This window comes from Pecten maximus, chromosome 11, assembly GCF_902652985.1.
Source record: "Pecten maximus chromosome 11, xPecMax1.1, whole genome shotgun sequence".
NCBI classification, from domain to species: Eukaryota; Metazoa; Mollusca; class Bivalvia; order Pectinida; family Pectinidae; genus Pecten; species Pecten maximus.
The window spans coordinates 28,326,823-28,349,070 of record NC_047025.1 but is presented as its reverse complement, the minus strand read 5'-3'; the positions used below and the strand labels follow the sequence as shown (position 1 = coordinate 28,349,070).

Here is a 22,248-nt window from a genome sequence, read left to right as displayed (position 1 = left end):
GTAGATGTTTTACTGGAATAGCCCTTATCAGCATCAAATACAATGAAGTTAATCCAAGATATTTTTTTCAGCACAAGCAGCAAAATATCCTCCATATTAACATAATACCGATATATTTGATGAAAAGACCAACAAAACTTTCTTTTTTTTTCAGATATTTAATGAAATGAGAATGTCAACCAACATGATGGACAGATACTGTCAATATAATGATCGCAATACATTTGTTTCCATATACCGTAAAAACATATTTATACCAATACTCAAAATTCTGAATGTACTAATTTGGTTTTTGTGAACCGTTATCCAAATATGATGTATTGTAGGTGTACAAATGCATCATCAGTCTAAAATTTGAATAGGACAAAATAAGTATTTTTACAGTGTCTTCCTTACACACGTTTAATGATACCTACACAAATTAATTAACAACAATTTAAGAATGCATTTCCATATCACAAAAAGCAATAAATTCTCAAGTCAAAAGCTAGTGGAATACAAGACCCTTCTTAAACGGTAATGAATCTCTCTAGCTAAAACATGCTTAAAATATAGTGAAGGATTTCTGAAATTTCCTAAAAACACCATTGAACTAGATTATGTAGTCATTTTCTCCATACTTGTGGTTTTCAGAATGCCCATATCACTTTCATAAGCAGCATCTTTACTTGATTATGATAACAACAAAAGTACCAAAAGTATCACTTGGGTAAAACCAATACCAACCTTTCCCGTGCAATAAAGCATATAAAGAATCTTATTTAACACAAGCGACATCCTGATAGAATCCTTCTGATCTATGCACTCTTTGTAACAAAATGTTTGAAAATATTATAACATTGAAGGACTACACTTTAATTACAATCCTTGGTAAAATTGAATTGAACTCATTGAATCTCTCTTTTATTTGACTTGTGCATCAGGAGTTTGGTAAAAAGTTAAACCATATTACACTACTTAATATTTGAAAATTTCAATTGAATCAAAGTTGCCCGTCTCACTTCATAACTAAATATACTCATATTTTCTCCCATTGCCAATTATAGAATTAATAGTTTAGAAACAATCACAAACTGAAATTATTTTGCAAGAACATAAACCAAAATCTTTTTATGGTAAAATTATTAGCAAAATTTCACCAGAATCTGATCGTATTTGGAAAGTGTCCATCAATCAGAAAACTTGATACCAAGTAACAGGGCATCCAGTCGACCCTTGTAATTTGGTAATTTCAGATGTTAAACCAATCCCTATTTCTTAGAAATGTGAAGGGTCCAAACAAGAAAACCATAGTGTGAATGGACTGACACTCTCCACATCCAATCAAACTTCTGACAGGTATATAATTATGTTAACAAATATGAGCAAAAGAAACATTTCGCATGTATAATGTGTAAAAATTAAAGAGCATACATGATGCTGCATATAAATAAATTTTGACATTAATATGTTAGAAATTTTTCAACATCACATATATAAAACAAAATTTCCATGAAAATAGAGGATGTTTGACAGCCAAAAATCAGTCTTCTGTTTAATGATCTCATCAATGTTAAAATCTGTGTAGTACATTTTTATATTTGATAAAAATAATATTGTGAAAAGCCTTTTATCTCATCGCATCACAGGAGCTGCTGTAGGCATGTTGGGAAACATTCCTGATGGGTAGCCTGCCTGTAGGGCTTGAGATGAGGGTAACAATAGCTGGTTAGCTCGTGTGGCTTCTGGGAACAAGGAGTGGTAGTTAGGTAATGGAACATATGCTGCCGTTATCATTTTTCCTGCAAAAAGAAGGGAAGAATTACAATACATATAAGCATCAGCATTTACAATATAAAAAATCAACTATTAAAACTACTTCAGACCATATCTATTTGTTTTAATAATCAAGATGATTTCCTTTATCTGAAACAATGAAAACATACTGTCAATAAACTTAAGTATAAAACCCACAAAATAATGTATATGCCTAATTTCAGTTTTTGAAAGTTAACAAATCTGTGTTTACCTCCGAAGTAGCGGCCATGAAGTGCATTGACAGACGCTACAGCTGCTGCAATGGTTGGACATTTGACATAGACATTTCCTTGGGGAGAGGCTTTATCAACAAAAATGTGGAGAACTCCTCCATGCTTGTTACACTCATCAATAACATCATCCCGGATCTCTTGATCCCAATTAGTCCTTGATTCACTTTGAAGAAAAAAAAGGTTTTTCTAGATTAAAACAAAATATTCAATTATGGGGAAACAATGAGAGAATGCAAAGGTCACCAAACATCAGGTTTTCATGAAATGATAAAATAACATGAAATCTGTTAGGATGTAACATCTGTATGTAGTAGAAATCTCGACCACTTCTGTATTATGATTCTGGGTTTAAGTCCCCACTAGCAGAGTCAATCCTGATAATATGACCATTTTGTTTCTTCATGAACAGCATTTCTATGTTCTAACCCAGTGTCTAGTCCTTGAGCACAGATTGAGACCCTTTGGGCAATCCTATGCAGTATTGGAATCATTTCATTAATCCAAGACAGGTATAAGATTTTATGTTGGGGATTCTGACCATCTCCACGTTACAAGGTCAACTCGATGGTTGTCAAAATAACTCCATTATTTCCCACCATTTATATAATCATTAATTCTTATCTCTGGTCAGTGAAATTCAAATGTTTTGAAAAAATCATCTGAAGATATGTTTGACAAATAATAAGGCTTTGGTATAGCATAAATTCAATTGAGCATATCTATAATTAAAAACAAGAGCTTGTCTTGTCAATGTTTGCCAATAAATAATTAAAATACATCAATTGGTATTGTTTTGCATATAGGACAAGTCAGATTTATATTGTGTACTTGACAGAATTAATTTGTATAAATCAATCTGAGCCCAGTTGTTCAAAAGGTGATTAGTTTAATCAGTTGATTAGTGAAAAATTTCATATCTCCTTTACTTCAAAACCTGTGTGTGTGTGTTTTCCTTAAAATAGACATGTATAGGAAGAGACTGATGAGTTTTACAGTTCAATTAAAAATTGTCACGTTAATTTTGTCCAGAAATGATTTCATCACGATTTTAAAATTGTTGTTAAACTGTGATTAGCCTAATCATCTTTTGAACAACTGGGCCCTGGTTATAAATCATATACATAAAACATTTAAGTTGAAAACGTCAAAAAGCAAGTTTTTTTTCCAAAACATTTATTTCAACTCTGGCATTTGATTGTCTAACCTCAAAGGGACCCTAATGTCAAATATCAGTACCCTAGCACAATTATAAAGAAATAAGTTAATGCCTTTCAACACTTGCATCAAAAGCTTAAAAGTTTTTTCTTAATGATTAAAAGTCGCAGTCCAAAATATGTCAAAAAGCAGGATTTTACCCCTCGGGGAGGGGATAGTATAGCCCTGTATGGACACCAATACCAAATATCAATATGCCTTTCAACACCAAAATGTTGAGATTAGAAAACCAATGCCAATGCTGATGCCGGGTAACAACATTAGCTATCCCATCAAACATACAATTTTTATCATACACATGGCATAAATTAAGTACAAAAAACTTACGAGCTTGGATCAAACATGTTGGACAACATGAAGCACTGAGTAGCTATTGGTGGAGCAGTGGACACTGCCGTGGCGGCTGTGGTGGGTGGAGCAGGCTGGCCCACAGCAGCAGTCATACTACTTGACACCCCAGTAGAGGCACTCGCTGAACTCCCAGCATTCAATGCACTTGCAGCATAATCTGGAATTTGGAATCCTGTTCCTGAAAGTGAAAAGAATCGCATATGTAAATTATTGTTGCTCTTTATTTATTGTACATGATAAAAATTACACAAAATTTTCTTCTAGACACTACAAACTCATCCATAACTTCTAAAGTCGATACAGAATTTTGACAATGGGCACAGGAAATTTCATAACCTAACCTGTACTCAGGTTCTGGCAAAATGCATTTCTGTTGAAAACATAGGATTTTCCATCATGTCTGATTCTACATCAGAGAGGAAGTAAATACAGATTTTAGTTTAATCTTACCAAGTTATTAATATATATGTTCTTACCAAGTTATTAAAATATACATGTATGTATGAATCATTCTGTATCTTTTTCACTGTGAGAATACAACTGAAAACTGAGAATTCATATCCCTAATAGAATTCATTATAATAAAGTCTATTTATGTAATTTTAAATGTGTAGTGATGTTAAGTTGGTTTATAACTAATATTCAATATCATTTGATTTGAGTAATACAAAGGTAAAAAAAATCTTATGGCTTGGTGTTGTCTTATAATTAGCGACAATATTAACTAATATACCGTATTTGACCTAATGAGGGCGCAGGGCGCGGGTAATTGACAGTGGGGGCGCCCTTATTAAGATTAGTTATTCTGAAGTTTTATGAAACAGACTATACCTTATAGCAGAATACCCAACGCTGTGGAAACGGTAAAATATTCAGTCATAAAAATATTCCAGATGAAGATATCTATTTATTATCATATATTAAGCTGAAACATCACTTGGATTTTCCTGTGAACTTGTAAACTATGACAGCTGATCTTTAGACCAGAGAACGTGTGTTCTACCAAGGAACTCTTTTGTGTTCTATTTATAGACACAGGTGATTTCCCAGATCATATCAGACATCGTTTTCTTTGACCTAATAATTGATTTAAAATGTCTTTTACTAGCTTTCTGTTCTGAACAAAAGTTATTAATCAACAAGAATGAAGTCTTTTACTTTATCTTCAAATAAAGATGGTAAGTTATTATTTGTATCTATGTGTGTTTAGTTTCGGGTGCTCTTTGCACTGACATCTGTAGGAATAGACAAAATGTGGCGAAAACTTGTGTTCCAGTTACTTAATTTGCTGAAGAATATTGAACACAAAGTAGCAAAACATTTCACATGAATTATTACTTTTGAACACCATTTTGACACTCAGTCAAAGATTTATTTCCTTGAAAAAAGGTAGGGGCGCCCTTATTAGGTCAAATACGGTACATATCTTTTGTAACCTACCTTCTGCTAACTTGGCCATCAGTTGTAGGCGCCCTGTTGCTCCTAAGTCAATACCAGCTCTATCCATTTCATCACTGTCTAACATAGATGCTCCTTGAGCTTCTCCGGTTCTTTCTGTGACATGCCCAACTTTCATTGGTCGGCCAGCCAGCTCAAAACCATTCAACTGCTCTAACGCCTTCTTGGCATCTTCTGCATCTTTGAACTGAAAGGCATTCAGTAATGGTTTGAAATCAAATGATACTTGCTTAAAGTTAATAGCAGATTTTTTAAAAACCATATTGAAACAAATACATTGAAAGATATTTTCACCATTCCTTGTCTATTTAACTCTTTATGTACTCATTCAAATTTCGCGGTCGCTACCGGAAGTGAATGCTGGGTAGGTCCTTTGTATATTGGAGCATATGGCTATCACATCAGACGTCGATAAAACGATCTTTTACTACTGTGTGATGCCTAATATTAAATGAAAATTATCGTATGGAACGAGTATCGAGTACGGAAACTCTTTTACCCAATTTTTCCCGTTGAAATACGGCGAAATCACCAGTCAGAATCGCGGGAAATGAAATGTTGATCGGCACATGTGTCACACGTGTGCAAGTAATCACGCAGCCAAAACATCATTTTTCGTTGTATAAAAATATTTTACACATTTCTTAATTATTTTGATGATAAATGTTACTTAATTATATATATTCTATCGTTTTTAATAGCTTCATTGTGTTTAACACCTCCACAAATCTCACAGAAAACGAAAGTAAATTTGAGGCCGCCATTTTGTAGCTATGTAAACAACCCGGGATGAACCGGCAGCATTCTTTGAAATAGACAATCTTAACGAATGAATGTGCTTCTGGTACGTAAAATAATTCATCAATACAATATTTACATTGCTTATTATTTCTTAAAAATGTCATTTCCGTGTCAATTCCTTCGTATGACTATGCTGAACCAGCAAGTAATATCAACATCTTTCCCAATGTTTTCTGACGATTTGAGTCGTCACAAAGGATGGAAGGCATGTTAATTGCGACATGTGTAGTCGTCATAAAGGATACAAGAGCACGTTTTTGTGACGTGTGTAGTCATCATGAGTACGGAAAAAGTTAATCAATATTATTCTTAAAAAATATTCTTTTAGTAGTTATGCCTGATGCTTTTTACAGCAGAACAAAATATGTTCAATTTGATAGTGAACAAGTGTTAATTGTCACAGGCCTGTTACAGAATTCCCCAAACTACACCCACAGCACAGTTGATAATAAAGCTTGAATAAACCACAATATTGTTCATGTAATAACATCTCACTGAAACTGAACATCTAAATTTCCACAAATCAGAGGATCACAAAATGGCCGCCATTGCTTTAAATCCAGAAATGCAGGATGTATTTGTATTATCATGAATCACCTGCTTACCAAATTTCCTCAAATTGGACAATATCTATATATTTTTTACCAATCAGATCTCCATTTCATTACCATGGCAACCAAACTATTTGAAACTGCTGCCATTGTTTAAGGCTTCCTTCAAAACCCCTTTGTACTTCAGCAAAATATGACCATTCCTAAATTTCCACCAATCAGAAGCCAGAAAATGGCAACCATTTTTAAGATACAGAAACAGAAGTCACCGTCATGTTTGCAGTTTCATGATACACCTCAAGTCAACACACACAATAATAAGGATTACTTCTCAGGAAAATACTTACAGATATAAAGCCATATCCCTGAGATCTTGATGTCTCATGATCACGAATCAACTTGATATCTTCAATCTGAAAATAAAAATTCAAAGAAATTAATCACAATTGAATGTTGAAGCATCAAGACAAGTTCAAAACAAACTATTGCTTACTAATTATAACATTATTCTTAATAAAGCCTATCAAAAATAAATTGTTAAACTTCACAATTATCTTTTAATATTTTCATAATTTTTTAAGTGTTCCAAAAGCTGAAAACATGGCTTGGTGATGTGTTTGGGATATTTTGCTGATTTAATTACAATGATGTCCTTTCCAACTAGTTTCTTGTTAAGACAAAAAGTACTTACTGCACCAAATGGTTCAAATATTCCACGTAACATATCTTCAGTAATGTTGAAATGTAAAGATCCCACATATAATCTCATTGGACCAGAGTTGCCTTTCTGTAGAACATTTGCTGCATTAGCTAGTCTATTTTTCTCTGCTTGAGAAGGCTGAACAATAATTGGAACACCTAACAGTTTTTGGTTTGTTAATCCAATGGCTAATGGCACTGACTCTGTATCCTGAAACTCCACATAAGAAATTCCTTTTGATCTTCTGGTCTTGTTATCCATAATCAGACGAACATCTCGTACCTGAAATGAAAAAATCAAAATGTTTCCAATCAACTGCAGTTAAAATCCCATCTTGCATACAGGAGGACTAACTTATGTACAACCAATCTTAAGTTTGATAGCTTGATATTTTAAAGAAAGCACTAGATACAATTGAGTCAAGTTTACATATGGATGTATTGCAAAGCATGAAACCCAAATTTTACGTTCAATTATTCCTAAAATTCCCACAATAATTAATCGTTTGTCATCCAAAAATATCACTAATCCTAAGATGCATGAAGAAAACCTATCCATGTTGCAGTGAAATTTTCCTTCAATATAACTAAAACCAATTTAAATCTAAAGTAACCAAGTTGAATGAACAACTCATACACATTTTACAGTTGAAAGGCATTTTTCAGATTCATCAAAACCTTTACCCTAAATACAAAACACCCCCTTTCCAGCAAGTACTATTTTATATACACAATGCATATCCAGTATTTTCATGTTAATGAACTAATTTTGAAAAAAAAAAACCAAAAAAAACAAACAAACCTTATAAGGTATCAATTTGTATGTGATTAAGTTCTGTGCTTGAACCTACCTTCCCAACAGAAGAAAAGAATTCTTCAAGGTCCCTTGGACGAATTCTGGCCGACAGCTGCATGCAGAATACAGTTCTAGCATCTCTTTCTTCAGGCGTAAGCTCTGGACCTGGTTGTCTGTAATACATCGTGAATTCTTTTGATAATCCAACAATACCTGTCAAAACTTAGTATTATCCAGGTAGTATTAAAACACTTTTTTAATGTTCAAAACTTTTTCAACATAGGATGCATGCACTGTTTGAACTATTAACTAAACATAGGATGCAACATTAAATTAACACTAAATATTTAAGTGATAGAATATAGGACGTTCATATCATAAACGGTGTTTTTAACATAGATGGAGATGTCTGCACATATATATAAATATATATATATCAGACTAATTCAAAGGAGTTACTGCACAAAAACTGTCAACTCGGTACATTAGGTCCAACATCTTGATATAGTAAATTTGTCTTATGTGCCCCTACTTCTTTAAAGTCAAATAAACAGTAAACTATAGAGGAAATTCAGAATCTGAAATGTATGTTGGGATGGCCATGCATTCCAGATTTGGTTATGACAGCACATGTACTCAGGGAGGTATTAAGCTCAACTGCCAGCTAAACAGAAAACTTTAACGTAGGTATGGTAATGAACGAAGTCCAATTAATTGTCAAGTAAAGGCAAAAGTCATAAAAAAACCATGTGACGAGATGTTCTTACTTATCTATATACCTATAAAACATGCAGACAAAAATACTGTTCGAAATATCAATATTATGCAATAGAGTTTAATCCTTGATGCATTTTGAAAGAGAACTCAAGAGAATTTTTGTTTTCTTCTGTGCATGTCTTACAAGATCCTTAGACCCAAGACTAAGTAATGGACATATGCCTCAGAAAAAAATTCCCTAATGGACTATCATGAAAGGTGGTCAAAATAAACATTGCTCTTTTGGAAGGTATGGGTATAATACATCCCCTTAAATCTTATTTACATTGTACCACACATCTGTATTACCTTGTGTATCTGTAAGGACTTCTACTATTACTCCGCCCTCGTCGGTCACGAAATCGGACTGGTGAAGGACTCCTGCTCTTCCTCCTCCTTTCCTTGCTGCGACTTCGCTTCTTTTCCTTTCGTCTCTCTTTATCCCTACTTCGACTTCTTCTACGTTCCTTCCTATCTCTGTCACGGTCTCTACTCCTACTCCTGAAAACAGACACTAATAGGTCAATCTTTTCTTACATAAACTTTTCTTAAATTGTGATTATCTAAATTAGCTGGATACTGTATTAAAATCAAACCTTTTAAAATATAAAAGTTAAACATTAAAATATTATACACATTATACCACAGGATTTACGGTTAAAAATATTTTATTATCAATTTTTTACCTCTTTCTATCCCTGTCTTTTCTATCCCTATCCCGATCACGATCTTTCCTGTCTTTGTCTCGATGGCTGTGACCTTTTTCCCTGTCCCTATCCCTGTTACGGTCTCGATGCTTTCTGAAATTTAAAATAAAACAAATCTTAGTTTTCACATGAATGAAATATTTTTATCTCTTTTATCATGCATTAATCAAATCACCACAAAAAAAAAATCAAAGGAAGTGGATAAAAAAATGGAACAAGGATAAAATGGTAAGGATACATTGTTTACTGATTAGCATAGGTATTAGGTATTTTGTTCTTTTTATGGCATGCAACAAAATGATCATCATCTTATACGCATTTACCAGCAATAACTTCTAATATGCAGAAGTTCACTGATAAAGCACTGTGAAATCTGAATTAAAAAGTTCAGATTTTTCTGAAAAGACTAAATGAGTTTCTCTACATAAGCAGTTGATTTGATTTTCATATTAAATGTTTACAAGTGTTAACTGCACTGTTTATATGGGACTGTAGATTACTTTAATATGAAAAACCTTGAGTTTTAGACATGACAGAACAAGAACGTTTAATTGGTGTTCGGGCGAGCTTTCAGGAGCAACAAGTGAAGTGAAGAATCTAGCCAAGGTTTTAATCCAATACCTGTTCTTGGCTTGGCTATTAAAATAACGAAGCAACACCTGTGTGAACGCATGCTATTACCATGTCCAAAGTTCTCTTGGATCTGGGGAGAGCACTTTACTGAGCCATGAAGAGTCGATACTTAGGATTTTTTGGACCCTAACACTTCATCCAACGTACCTGATTTCTGGGATTGCCTTACAGCAAGCTTTTATGTCATGAAAACGTTCTGATCATTGTCTCTCCCTTATCAGAGGACCGAAAGTGATAGCACCTAGTAATACATACAGACAGAATCAAACATTAGACTCCTTAACAAGATTTATTTAGGAATGCAAGGCTAAGAAATTGAACCACTCCTTGTCCACTCGCCCAAGTCTTAGAGGGGTGAACCTAGAATACAACATTTTAAAAACATATTTGCTTCTTCCAATGCCTGGGGCTTAAGTTTCCCTATATTCCCTTTTACAAGTACATTTCCTGTGGAAGAATGGAAATGGATTCCCTGTTATGGGTATCCTCTCTGTGAAGAGGCCAGTGTACTTTTTTTTTTATTTATACAGATCCCTTCTCTTCAGTACCTACATGAGAAGGAAACACCAGAATAAATCACAATCAATTAAACTCCACTTCAACTTAAATGGGCATTTGCACAATCTGTTTCTCAAAAAGAAACTAAAAGATGATGCATCATATTTAGGTCAAGAGGATTCCTGCAACAAGAAATGAAAATGCTCAAGGCCCCTGGATTTTTTTTCAGTCAAATTCTTGATTATGTACCATGAATGTTACCTGCAATAGCAACAAAAAACTGTAGTAAATCCAGTACATTAATTCTGTGAGGAGGAAATGTTGCATCTTTCAACCAAACATTGGATTTCGTTTCAAAATTATATTCAATTATTTTCGATGCTTTTATTATGATCCGTTAATGCAAGGCATTAAAAAATCCCGGGTGACTACAATTAAATTACAGGAATGTGGAGGGGAAAACTAGTTATAAAAGAAAATATTATAATTTAAATTGATTACTTACCTTTTCTCCCTCTCAGATGAAGCATCTCCTCTTCCATCATCCTAGGATGTCCAAACAAACAGCAAATCAGAAATGGCACAGACAGCAGATGGAAATTAAAAGTTGGGAAAGAAAGAGAAAATAAATAATCTCATTAGTTTTTTAGCCGTTAAAAAATCCAGATCTTTTAGTCTGGTGACATTTTCTTCAAAGTAATATTTTTGAAATACTTCGGAATATTACAATACATTTTACCTTTCTTGCTCAATATAGCATTAGTTGATATATGGCAGCTGAAAAATAAAAAGTGCAAATATTCCAAATTCCAAATCTCTCATCCATGCATATGAAGCCTCTGTATTGAATTGTTCAACAATTATTACTCTGTATCTAGAATCTAGTAAACCAACATCATTATTTTTTGTTTGTTCTATTTTTTTTTCTTGTTCTGCGTTTTCTTTTCTTTTTTTCTTTTGTCAAATTAAACAAATAAATTGCTCTTAATTTCATTTTGTATACTTATTGATTTTCGTTCCAAACAAAAGCTTCATAGTAATGCACCTCCTCCACTCAGTTTTCTTAAGTTTGTATTGAGTACCTGCTTCTTGATTTCCTTTCTGATTTAGACTAAACTAAGTGACATTAAATCTAGTTTTTTTTATCCATACTAGTAAAACTTCACAAATGTTTGGGGGGAAATCTTGATACATACATAATATATAAAATGTAAGTACTCATGGAGCTATTCTTGAATCAAATCTGTGTAATGGGATGATTTCCTTTCACAAAATAAATACAAAAACAAATTCCAATCAGGAAATAATACAGCCAATCAATACAAACATCAAGAACATTCATAGCATATGCACTTCAACATAACATTCACGCATAGCCGGGACAAAAATTTGTAACATGTGGCAATGATCTTCGTTTTTGTTAATTACAAGCTTAAGGGTGACTTGGAGTTTCCTTCTGCAGCAATCTGGTCAGCTTCTTGCCAAAAGCCATCAGGTATCCAACCCTAAGACGAGAGGGATGGACAGAATTCAGTTTGCTGTTCATTACTTGGTCGTGCATACAATTTTATTTTATTTGAAAAAAGAAATTATTTTATCCCTAACTTAAAATGAGAGGAAAAAATTGTTGCTTGATATGGATCTCAACAGTAGATTGTCAGGATTTTTTTTATCCTTCTGCACCATCCATCATATCAACCACCATTGGTGTTAACTTCAATTTTGTATAAAAAAAAAGAAATTGATGTGATAGCATTTTTCCATTATTTTTTTTTTTATCAAAAATGGTTAATGATATGCTGACTACACATTTTCTAAATTTACGTTAAGAAACATCAATAGCACAGCTTCTTCACAATCAGATTGTAGTACCTGAACTTGCAAACGTGTCGCTTTGGTGTACAAGCCGAACAAGGGATATCTACAGATAAAACCAAACAAATTTTCTCATTATAATCAATATCCATTACATTGAAACTATTTGAGTTCTAAAAATGTTGATGCCAAAGTCAAGCATAAAATGATAGTTTGAATAACAAACAAACTGCATGAGCAGTAAAGAAAAAGTCAGTTTGTATTTCATATATCCCAACGCAAGATTCTCATTTGACAAAACACAACCAACTATAAATGCCCAGACAAGAAAAATGAATAGCCATTCGTTTGAGATCACTTATTAAGTATTCCCTGTATTAAGGTGTCCCAAAATATTCTTAATTAGTGTATACATATACATATCTTGTTCAACATTTGACACAATTTTCATTGTCACTGTGAAACTCGATTCTAAAGTGTGTAACCATTTTCACATTCATACACGACTAATTTGCTATGAAAACCTTTAAAAATATTTTGCAAACTCTTACCAACACCGCTAATCATATGTGCCCGATACTGGAATATACACATCCCTCAGCAGAACTAGCTATATTAACACATCTCCATGTTTTCACAATTTTACCAAGAGAAATCATCATAAAATATCAAGTAATTATGAATGAAAATACTGGATCAATATATTTAAAAGAAATATAAAGCAATGAGTAAAAAAATATTCATGTCATTAAAAAAGGCTAACTGTTAGCCATATATTTCTAACAGGTTAATTTGATGCATGTCATTTAGTACAAATAAAGTTTGATCTTTGTTAAAATTATATTCATCATTATCGTTAAATGGTAAACCAGTTTTCAAATACAAACAGAAAACGTCATGACAATGAATTTGAAAACTCAATTATAGGAACAACAAGAGATCCCAGAGGGATCTTGGCGCCCACCATTGAATGATCTTTGTAGGTTCTATGTTAGATTGATCTTTTCTCTACTTTTGTCTACTTTTCCCTTCGTCTTACTAAGTTGTGTAAAATGAGAAACATCCTTCCAGTACTTTTCAAACAAGGGGACCCTATATATAAAATGTATCAATAATGGCCGTCTGTTTAGTTATGCATATTTTTATTTCGGGTCAGTTGGAAAACAACATGGCCGACAGGCAGCCATCTTGGATTTTGACAATTGAAGTTTGTTATCGCTATCTCTCAGAAAGTATTAAAGTAAAATACACACAATACTAAAAATTGCAGGTATTGAAGCAATTTCTGTGTTGTATGGCACCTATTGCTATTACATTAAAAGGGTTCATGTATATACATGTATTTCTGTAGAATATTATTAACCTTGAAGTGTTTTCTTTGAATTTCAAACTTGCTTGAGATATTATGGACTTCTGTGAAGAATGATAAGATTACCTCAATGAATGAATCCAATAGAGCACTGATAATCTTTAGTATTTTGTGTGTTTTACAATCATTCGTCAAGAAAATTTATGATGGTCTGTATTGGTTTCAAAGGTAAGAGTTTAATAGGAAAAACAACCATGATATTATTATATACACAATTAATATTTATTTACCATTAAAATAATGTTTTAAAATCATAAATAAAATTAGCAATTAGTGAATGAACAATGATATCATGTGATGTTTCATAGACATATTTAGCACAAGATTGTATGATAGGTGTACAGAACTATACCTATGATGTACATACTTCATGGAAAGTGTATGGCTCATTTTCCCATATAAACACAATATGAATATTATCTTGTCTAATGCCACACTGAGTACATATGAGTCAATTTGCATGAAATTGACAATATAGTTTAAGTTGTTTAAAAAAGTTTTATAAATCAGTTAAGTCGTTTTTAATGACACCAAAAAATATAGAAGGCATGCCATGGAACTAGACCATGCGCACCTGATATGTCATCATGAAATTACTCCATGTTCTTCAGCTATTTGAGCAACATGACGTGGAAAGAAAGGGTTTACAGGCATTTACTGCCGTGCCAGTGACCCCACTTTCAGATACTTACCTGTTACAATAAATCAACATTAATTTGCTGAGAATCATGAGTTGCTGAAGACATCAATCATGTGCTTTTATCACATTCTTGCTTTAAGTCTTACTCCAAATGGCAGAGGCTTATTTGCAAATATTCTAAGTGACTAACTGAGTTAAACAGATATTCAAGAAATGTTTATATATACACCTACACAATATAAAGCAAACAATTTAAGTGAATGGTATGAATAACAGCATACAGCTGAAACATTTTGTAGTCCAGCTTGAATTAAAATTGAGACCAAATAATGAAAATATATGGTCTCATTGTTCAAATACAACAGCAGTGATACCGGGTATATGAAATATTGCAACTGTTGTTCATAACATGGTGTAGGACAAATCCAAACTTAAATTTGTGATCTGCATGTAGAATAGTAATGTTTGCATTGTACAATTAGAGATGAATTGAAACCGACACATGGACTTGTTTGGTCTTGCAGAACACAACTGGATAAATATTGATCAACTCCATGAGTGATTTGATGTGGATTGCGTGTAGGGATGTACCTGTAATGAGAGAAAAGTTTGAATTGGCAAAAATATCAAATGAAACTTTTAAATAAATTTGATTCACACATAAAAAAACTTAATTAAAGGGTTGTAACACATATTTAGCATGTGTCTGCAATGTATACATGTTTACTGAAAGCAATATAATTGCTTGTAAAATAACTTACGTCTTAGAAAACTGTTGTCCGTGTCTACATACTACTGTTTTGTTTTGTTTTCATATTGGTTGGTCTGTTCTATTCCTGAAATAGATATGAACTGGTTCAGTATTGAGCAGTAAATAGATAACTACGGCGCAAACTTGTAATAATACAAAAATTTCAATAATTGATTGATGATAGAAATACAAAATCAACAATTGGTGAACAAAAGAACATACATGTATTGGCATTACCTGATAGTGATTTAGGTCTGTGGCCAGTACAAAGGATCTGATCATTGGTGGTAGTTACATGGAGGAAACGATTGTCCAATACCCCAGTATTTCCAAATGTCTTGTGTAGTTTTGAAGTTTTTGTTTATTTTCTTGATATTCATTAGCACTTTGTTGTGGTTCTTTTTTGTTGATCAGTTTCATTATTCATCGGCACTTTGTTGTATCAAATGTCAGTTAATTGATATTTCCAGTGATACACTTTTCAGGTAAGTCCTTGAATCAAAGTTGTAAACATGCATCTTTTGCAATCGCCCTAATTAAGTATCCGATATATAACAGGTCATACACCTCAAAATCATTTGAAGTAAGTTTTCAAGTTTTAACAAAATTTTCTGGCAAATATTTAACAATACATGAGAGTCATTGGTGTGATATAAGCAAGTGACTAACTTACAGAAAGTACAGTAAGTTGAATGTTCGTATCTGATCACAAATTCATACTAGTTCCATAGATTTCAATATTTGATTGATTTCAAAAACACTAACATTTTACTTGCATATTGGAGCATAATGATTTCTGAAAAAAGAGTCAAGTTTGAGTAAAGCAAGTGGCAAAATCTATACAATGCTTGAAAGGTCATCAAATTTTGTACATCAATTGATTTACAGATAATATCAGATACAGGAAGCACACAACTAAAAATACATTGATGTAACGATATAAACAAAATGTGCTCTCCCCATAGCTATTTAGCCAGTGGGGGTAGTTTCTAGTATGTGATTAAATATGGTACAAATACCACATTTAAGCACACAATCACTACATTAATAATATGTCACATGGGCATGGTTGTTTATCTGTAAATTTGTTTTAAGTTTCTTAAATGCTCATGTCTCAGTTTAGGACATTTTTCAATATCAAAACGGTTTCATGATTTTGATGAGTAGACTGTTTTGTAAAGATGAGTTTGTTTTGGTTGATATTGCAATAGTTATAAGATCTGCTTCGCTATGTTATGTATTTAACTTAAATTCTGCTAGTTCAGTAATAGATCTGTATTAGGTTTTTATTTGGTTTAATATGTATTTAACTTAAATTCTGCTAGTTCAGTAATTGATCTGTCAGGATTTTTGTTTGGTTATTTACAAAGGATCCTTCTCCGATAAACATTGTAATTCTATGTTGCAGGCTTTACATTGCATCTTCATTTTGATTGCATTGTGTTACAAATGAATCTAAAATTGTTTCGTGCAGAAAGTAAGAGAATGATCAGACCAATATGTTGGAATAACTCCTGTCTGTACTCCAGTCTCTGTAGTGTAGATATGATCGAGTAGTGTTCCATAACATGTTGTTGGCTCTGTAATTACTTGTTTGCATGAGAATTCGCTTCGCATAAAGCGCAAAAAGGCATCTGATATGTCCAGAAGATTGATGTTAAAGTCACCAAGAATAAAAAGTGATCTATTTCTATCAATGCACGGTTTTATGTGGTCTGTTAAAGCTTTCAAAAATAACTGCATACCAAGTTTTGGTGTTTTATAAAGGTAGACAACTTGAATGTCCGTTTCCTTGACTTTTGCATGGATGGTCATGGATTCAATTCCATCATATCTATGGGGGTGTACGCTGTCCACAGTAATTCCATGCTTTACATACACAACTAGTCCATGGTTTGGCCTTGTTTTGCCATTATGATCTTCATCCAGTCTGTGTGCAGTAAAGCCAGGTAAATCATAACATTCCTGTCTGTCTGTATCAACAAGCCGTGATTCACAAATTCCAATGATATCTGCACTTTGAATGTTTGGTTCATGTCTTACATCATCTATGTGTTTGTGCAACGACCTTGCATTGTTGAATAAGAGTTTCACATGCGCATTGTCAATGTTGTATAATGGAATATAGCACAAATGCATAGGTATCTTACGGAGTCTGTCCATTTCCACATGTACATTTTTGTCAACTGTTAATGCCTTGTCGTTGAAATCAAGGATGTATAGATTTGATAATGTTCTAACTCGTGACAATGCAACATAGTGGATATGTGGAGCTCTGTAATTGGACCTCAGGTCAACTACCAGTTCATCAACAGTGGTACCTTGCGCTTTATGTACAGTTTTGGCAGCAGATGGGGCTAGAGGAAACTGGGTTCTTTCATAAGTTTTTCTATTGTTTAAAAATGTCCGTTTCGTTTCAAACATTGGTGTCCACAACCTATTGATTCCTCTATGATATAGATGTTTGTATTTTGTTCTCCTTTTAGATCCAATGTTTTCATCAGTGAAAAGTATCCATATAATGCCAGGTCTTTCATGGTTGCTTTCTTTGAATTCAATGTGTTTTACAATGCCTGAAGCTCCATTTGTTAATCCATCTTTTACATCTACATTCACCGTCACGTCATATAACATTTCTTCTGCAAGTTTAAGCAAGCTAGGTAAGTTTCCAGTTTTGCTGTGATTTTCTTGCTTATTCATTTCTTTTATCAAGTGAAGTTTTGATTGCTTGCTTATATTTGAAGGGGCAATGACATCTGTATGGGCTGGCACATTCACCTTTGTGGTGACTAGGTCTTGTATCAACTCGCTGTTGAAATAATCAACTCGCTTATTTTCAGTAAATAAGTGCAAGGCATTTTTTGGATAAGTAGGTGATGCAGGTGTAATGGTGTGAGATTTAATAAGATCTCTGTCCTCTGGTAAGAGTTCATTTAATCTCAACCTGTTTAACATCTGAGCAAATTGTAAATCATCTTTCTGTCTCATGATTTCTTCTAGTTCAAATAGTTGAAAATGTTCTTTCCATAAGTTCCTTGCTAAACCTATCTTCAAATCATTAAAGATCCACGAGTCTGCAACAGGTGATAGCTGAAATAAGTCTCCAACTGCTATGATACTTATACCACCAAAGTCTCGCTTTGTGCCTGTCAGTTCTGTTAAGCGTTCATGCATGAAAGCAAACAGCTTATTACCAACCATTGAAATTTCATCTACAATGATGACAGAGAGATCTTTGTATGTGGTTCTGAAGGTATTCAGTTCATCACTGTGCATGTGTTGTTGTGTCTGAAACATTTTCTTATGAAATGCTGATGCTATTGTTACACCATTGATATTGTATGCTGCTTTCCCTGTAAAAGCTGTGAGCAGAATCTTTATGCTGTCTGGGTCATGACCTTCTTTTGAGTTCAATTGTCTTTGCAATGCTTGGAATAATGCTCGGATAACGACTGATTTTCCAACTCCAGCTCCACCAGAAAGAAATGCATAGATAGGTTCATTTTTTGTAGAAATCCATTTCACGACATGGTTGAAAAATTCCCTTTGCTTTTTGTTCAAAGAACGGAGCAATGTCATATATTCATCATCTGGCAAAAGTACTGATCTTGTTTCAACTGATACTGTACTTTCTGGTAGGTTTAGGTCTTGACCAATGTCTACTGTTCTGTGTGATGGTTCTGGTGGTACATAATGAATGAACTCTTCAGACCGATCAACTGACTGTTCTGCATCTTCCGCTTGCACTTGTTCAGTGTTAGGTGCAACAGTATCAAACTCTGAGACTATGTCTTCCTCTGCCTGATGTCTAGCCATGTCTAGTTCCTCAACATGATGTTCATATTTGTCAATAATAGGTAATATCTGTTGTTGTCTGCTGTTGAAGTGTTCTTCATACGATTCATGACCACTTAATAGATCTTGCTCTTCATTTCTCCATGGTACAAACAGTAATAGTTTTTCTCTGTAATGGTTTTCAGCATTAGTAGTTTTGCTATACCTGACATATCGAATGATTCTAGGGTTCTTGCGTTTCCTGATTGTAATGCCACTTCGCAACTTCATAATTGTGTTTTCATTATTGAATTCTGTATCACTCTCAGATTCTGAGTGGTCATCTTCATCTGAATGAAGTCCTGTATCATCATCATCATTATGATCATTTTCTAAACTCTGCTTTGGTTTTTTGTATTTCACATCCAACTCAGAAACATAATCAGCAAGGCAATAGTTCTCTAGCTTTTTTGGTCTCCTTGCATACCGCTTGATGATATTGTCAGATTCAACATCTGTAGAGTTTTTAGGAAGATCTTTCAGTTGTTCTTGGCTTTTCAGAAGGAAAACTCTGTCTTTAGGTAACGAGGTATTAATGAATACGACTTCACGAGAAGATCGGGTCAAGGGCATTTGTAGTACAAGATATGATGCTTCTTGGGCACTGATTTCTACAAAATTGAGAAATTTGTTTCCAATATGTCGGACTTGACGTTTAAGATCCATGTTTCCTTCTGCTGCCTCTTTTGAAGCTTGTTCTAACATAGTGCTCATACCTCTTTGTGATTTGCTTATGTATGATACAATGTACATTGCACAGGCATATGGGTCTAAAACAAATTGCAAGTCGAGATTTGCTTTCCATGCTTGTAGTACTGTGGTATTGTAGTAATTTACCCTTATTTCTTTAGGTTTCCTTTTTAAAAATATCTTTGGTCCTTTTAGTGAACTTCTTATACATTTAATGTACTCTGCCTCTTCAATTTGCACAACTTCTGTTAGAAACTCTTCATAAGACATGTCACACCCATCTTTGAATTCATTCATTCTAGCATGAATTTCCGAGTATTTCTGTCTGTATTCATCAACATCTGTTTCAAGTGGTTCCAATAACATAGTGTTTGGAAGTGGGGGAAGTGGAAATCCAAATCTACACACAGATCTGCCACCTTTCTTGCAAGTTTTAGAATGTTTGTGTACTTGCATTTTAATAAATTCCTGCATGTCATCATCTACATCAAGAGAACATGTCACATATTTATCAACATATCGAATAATGTCTTCTTCTGAATCAATGTTGTATTTGGGTGCATTTTCAGTCCAGATCATCATGTGAACATGTGGAGAACCTCTGTTCTGAAATTCTATACGTTGAAAAGTGTCCGTTACACTTCCAATTGGGGCATGTTCACTTTTCAAAACAGTATTCATAAATACTTGAACCCTATGGTCAAAATATCGACTGCATGTCACTGGATCTTTTTGTACAAGTTTAACTTTTTCAGACCAAGTCATATTTCTTATTTGTTGGTCAGAGCAAGGTGTGCCAGACAACACAGCAAGGGTTTTAAGCAACTCGTTCCATCGAGTATCGGCAGAAGACAATGACATAAACCATGTTGGTAATCCTATCTGTCTTATCATTGCGAAGACGTCTTTTTTTCTTGAAGAAAGATATGCTGGAGAATTTCTGAGAGTTCTGAAGATATAGTAACCTTCATTTAAGCTTACTAACTTGTCGGCTATTTCAGGATTTTGTGCATCTGATGCAGTAATTTTGTTGCCGTCACTCTTTTTTCTGCGGATTGCCAAATTTACTTTGTCTGCTACCTGTTTTCTTTGTATTTTGTTCAATTTGAAAAATATATTTGGAACAGATGCTGCAGCTCTTCTATCAACACTTCGAAGTTCCCATTTTGCTAAATCACTGTATGAAACAGGTGTTTGTCTCTCATTGTTTTTCAACCTTTTTTGTGCACAATATATTGATGGGAATGATAGGACCTCAGCATCTTCGTCATGATAGAGACCAATTGGTTGCTGACCTTCACCTGGTGCAAAGACTAGCTCTTTGTTTGTGTCAAGGTTGGCTTCATCAATGAGCGTATCAGAATTGCCTTGAATACATTCATCTTCATTCATTTCAATGAAATTATCATCTTTCTCACAAGCATTGCTGCTGTCATCATACCTTTTATTGTCTGTATCATTCTCTTTGAAGTGTCCGATTTTGAACTGATCAGTAGGTATAGAACTACATTGGTTTTTCAGCACATTTGGTTCATTATCTTGTGCTTTTGTGAATTCTTGAACAATTTCTTCAGCACTTTCAGCTGTTTTCTGAAGCCAATCATCATCAATTTTAATACAAGAATTCTTATACAAATCGCTGTTGTTCATCAACCAATGAAGGGCAGAGAGTACCATGTTAGGCCGAACATTCTCCGACAAAACACATGATTTATATGTTAGTCTTTTTTTCAGTTTTACCGCAATTGTGAAATGTTCATCCATTTGTCTTGGTAATGCATTAATAGTTGGCTGAATATCTATTGGGACATTCACTACATTTCCTTTTACAGAGTATTGTCCGCCTCGTGGTAATTCTCGTATTTGCATAAAAGGTATTCTCAATGCTATGAGACGTTCTTCTAGTGGATGCAAGTCTAATTCTGGTGGTTTTTCTGGCCATTTCATTCCATTCTTGACCGACAGTTTTGGGACTTTGCATTTCTTCAATGAGGCATAACATGTATGACAAATCCATTCCTTACCATCTACCGATTTGAATCCTGTATAGAAATCTGTGTATTGTGGAAAAACAGGAATCGGGGAACTTTCTTTTACACTTTCACTAAACCATGTCTGTTGACAACATGTGCACACATATTCAGGCCCTCTCTGTATTTTTCTTTGGAAGACAGTTATGCATTCTGATATATCATTTCCAAAACGCCTCTTTTTGTATTGGTGTCTTTCATTACCACTAAATGTATCGTGGTTTCGATTATCTGCCTTTCGTTTTCTATCTAAAGCTTTATGTTCTGTTGTGTTCCGCTTCCTTCTTTCTACTTGTTTTAACCTTTCGTTCTCAAGGAAGTTTTTATTTAAGCGTAACTGCCTTTTCCTAGAAACATCTGCTTTAGCTTCGGCATGTAAAAACAATGGATCAAGTCTAGCTTTCTTTTTCACCAGCAGCTCTTGCTCGAGATATAGAGGATCTTTTCTGGCTTGTTGTTTGCTCTTTAGGTCAAGTTCCTGGAACTTTTTTGGATTTTTATCGCGTGCATTGGCCTTGCTTTGTTTATCTATGGCACGGTGTTTCTCTGGATTTTTATCACGTGCATTGGCCTTGCTTTGTTTATATATGGCACGGTGTTTCTCTGGATTTTTATCACGTGCAT

General features: G+C 33.9%; 1 protein-coding gene across 1 annotated transcript in view; it reads right to left on the bottom strand.

Moving 5' to 3' along the window:
• Positions 1 to 142: 142 nt before the first annotated feature.
• LOC117338098 (RNA-binding protein 39-like) overlaps positions 143 to 22,248 on the bottom strand; it is a 32,258-nt gene continuing 10,152 nt past the window's right edge. Inside the window, exons 3-12 of the mRNA XM_033899295.1 lie at positions 11,001 to 11,041; positions 9,344 to 9,457; positions 8,967 to 9,158; positions 7,957 to 8,074; positions 7,098 to 7,388; positions 6,754 to 6,819; positions 5,037 to 5,241; positions 3,573 to 3,774; positions 2,009 to 2,193; positions 143 to 1,781 (exon numbers count right to left, since the gene is read on the bottom strand). Of these exons, the coding sequence (XP_033755186.1) occupies positions 1,615 to 1,781; positions 2,009 to 2,193; positions 3,573 to 3,774; positions 5,037 to 5,241; positions 6,754 to 6,819; positions 7,098 to 7,388; positions 7,957 to 8,074; positions 8,967 to 9,158; positions 9,344 to 9,457; positions 11,001 to 11,041 (1,581 nt within the window). The 3' untranslated portion in view covers positions 143 to 1,614. The remainder of the gene's footprint in view (positions 1,782 to 2,008; positions 2,194 to 3,572; positions 3,775 to 5,036; positions 5,242 to 6,753; positions 6,820 to 7,097; positions 7,389 to 7,956; positions 8,075 to 8,966; positions 9,159 to 9,343; positions 9,458 to 11,000; positions 11,042 to 22,248) is intronic.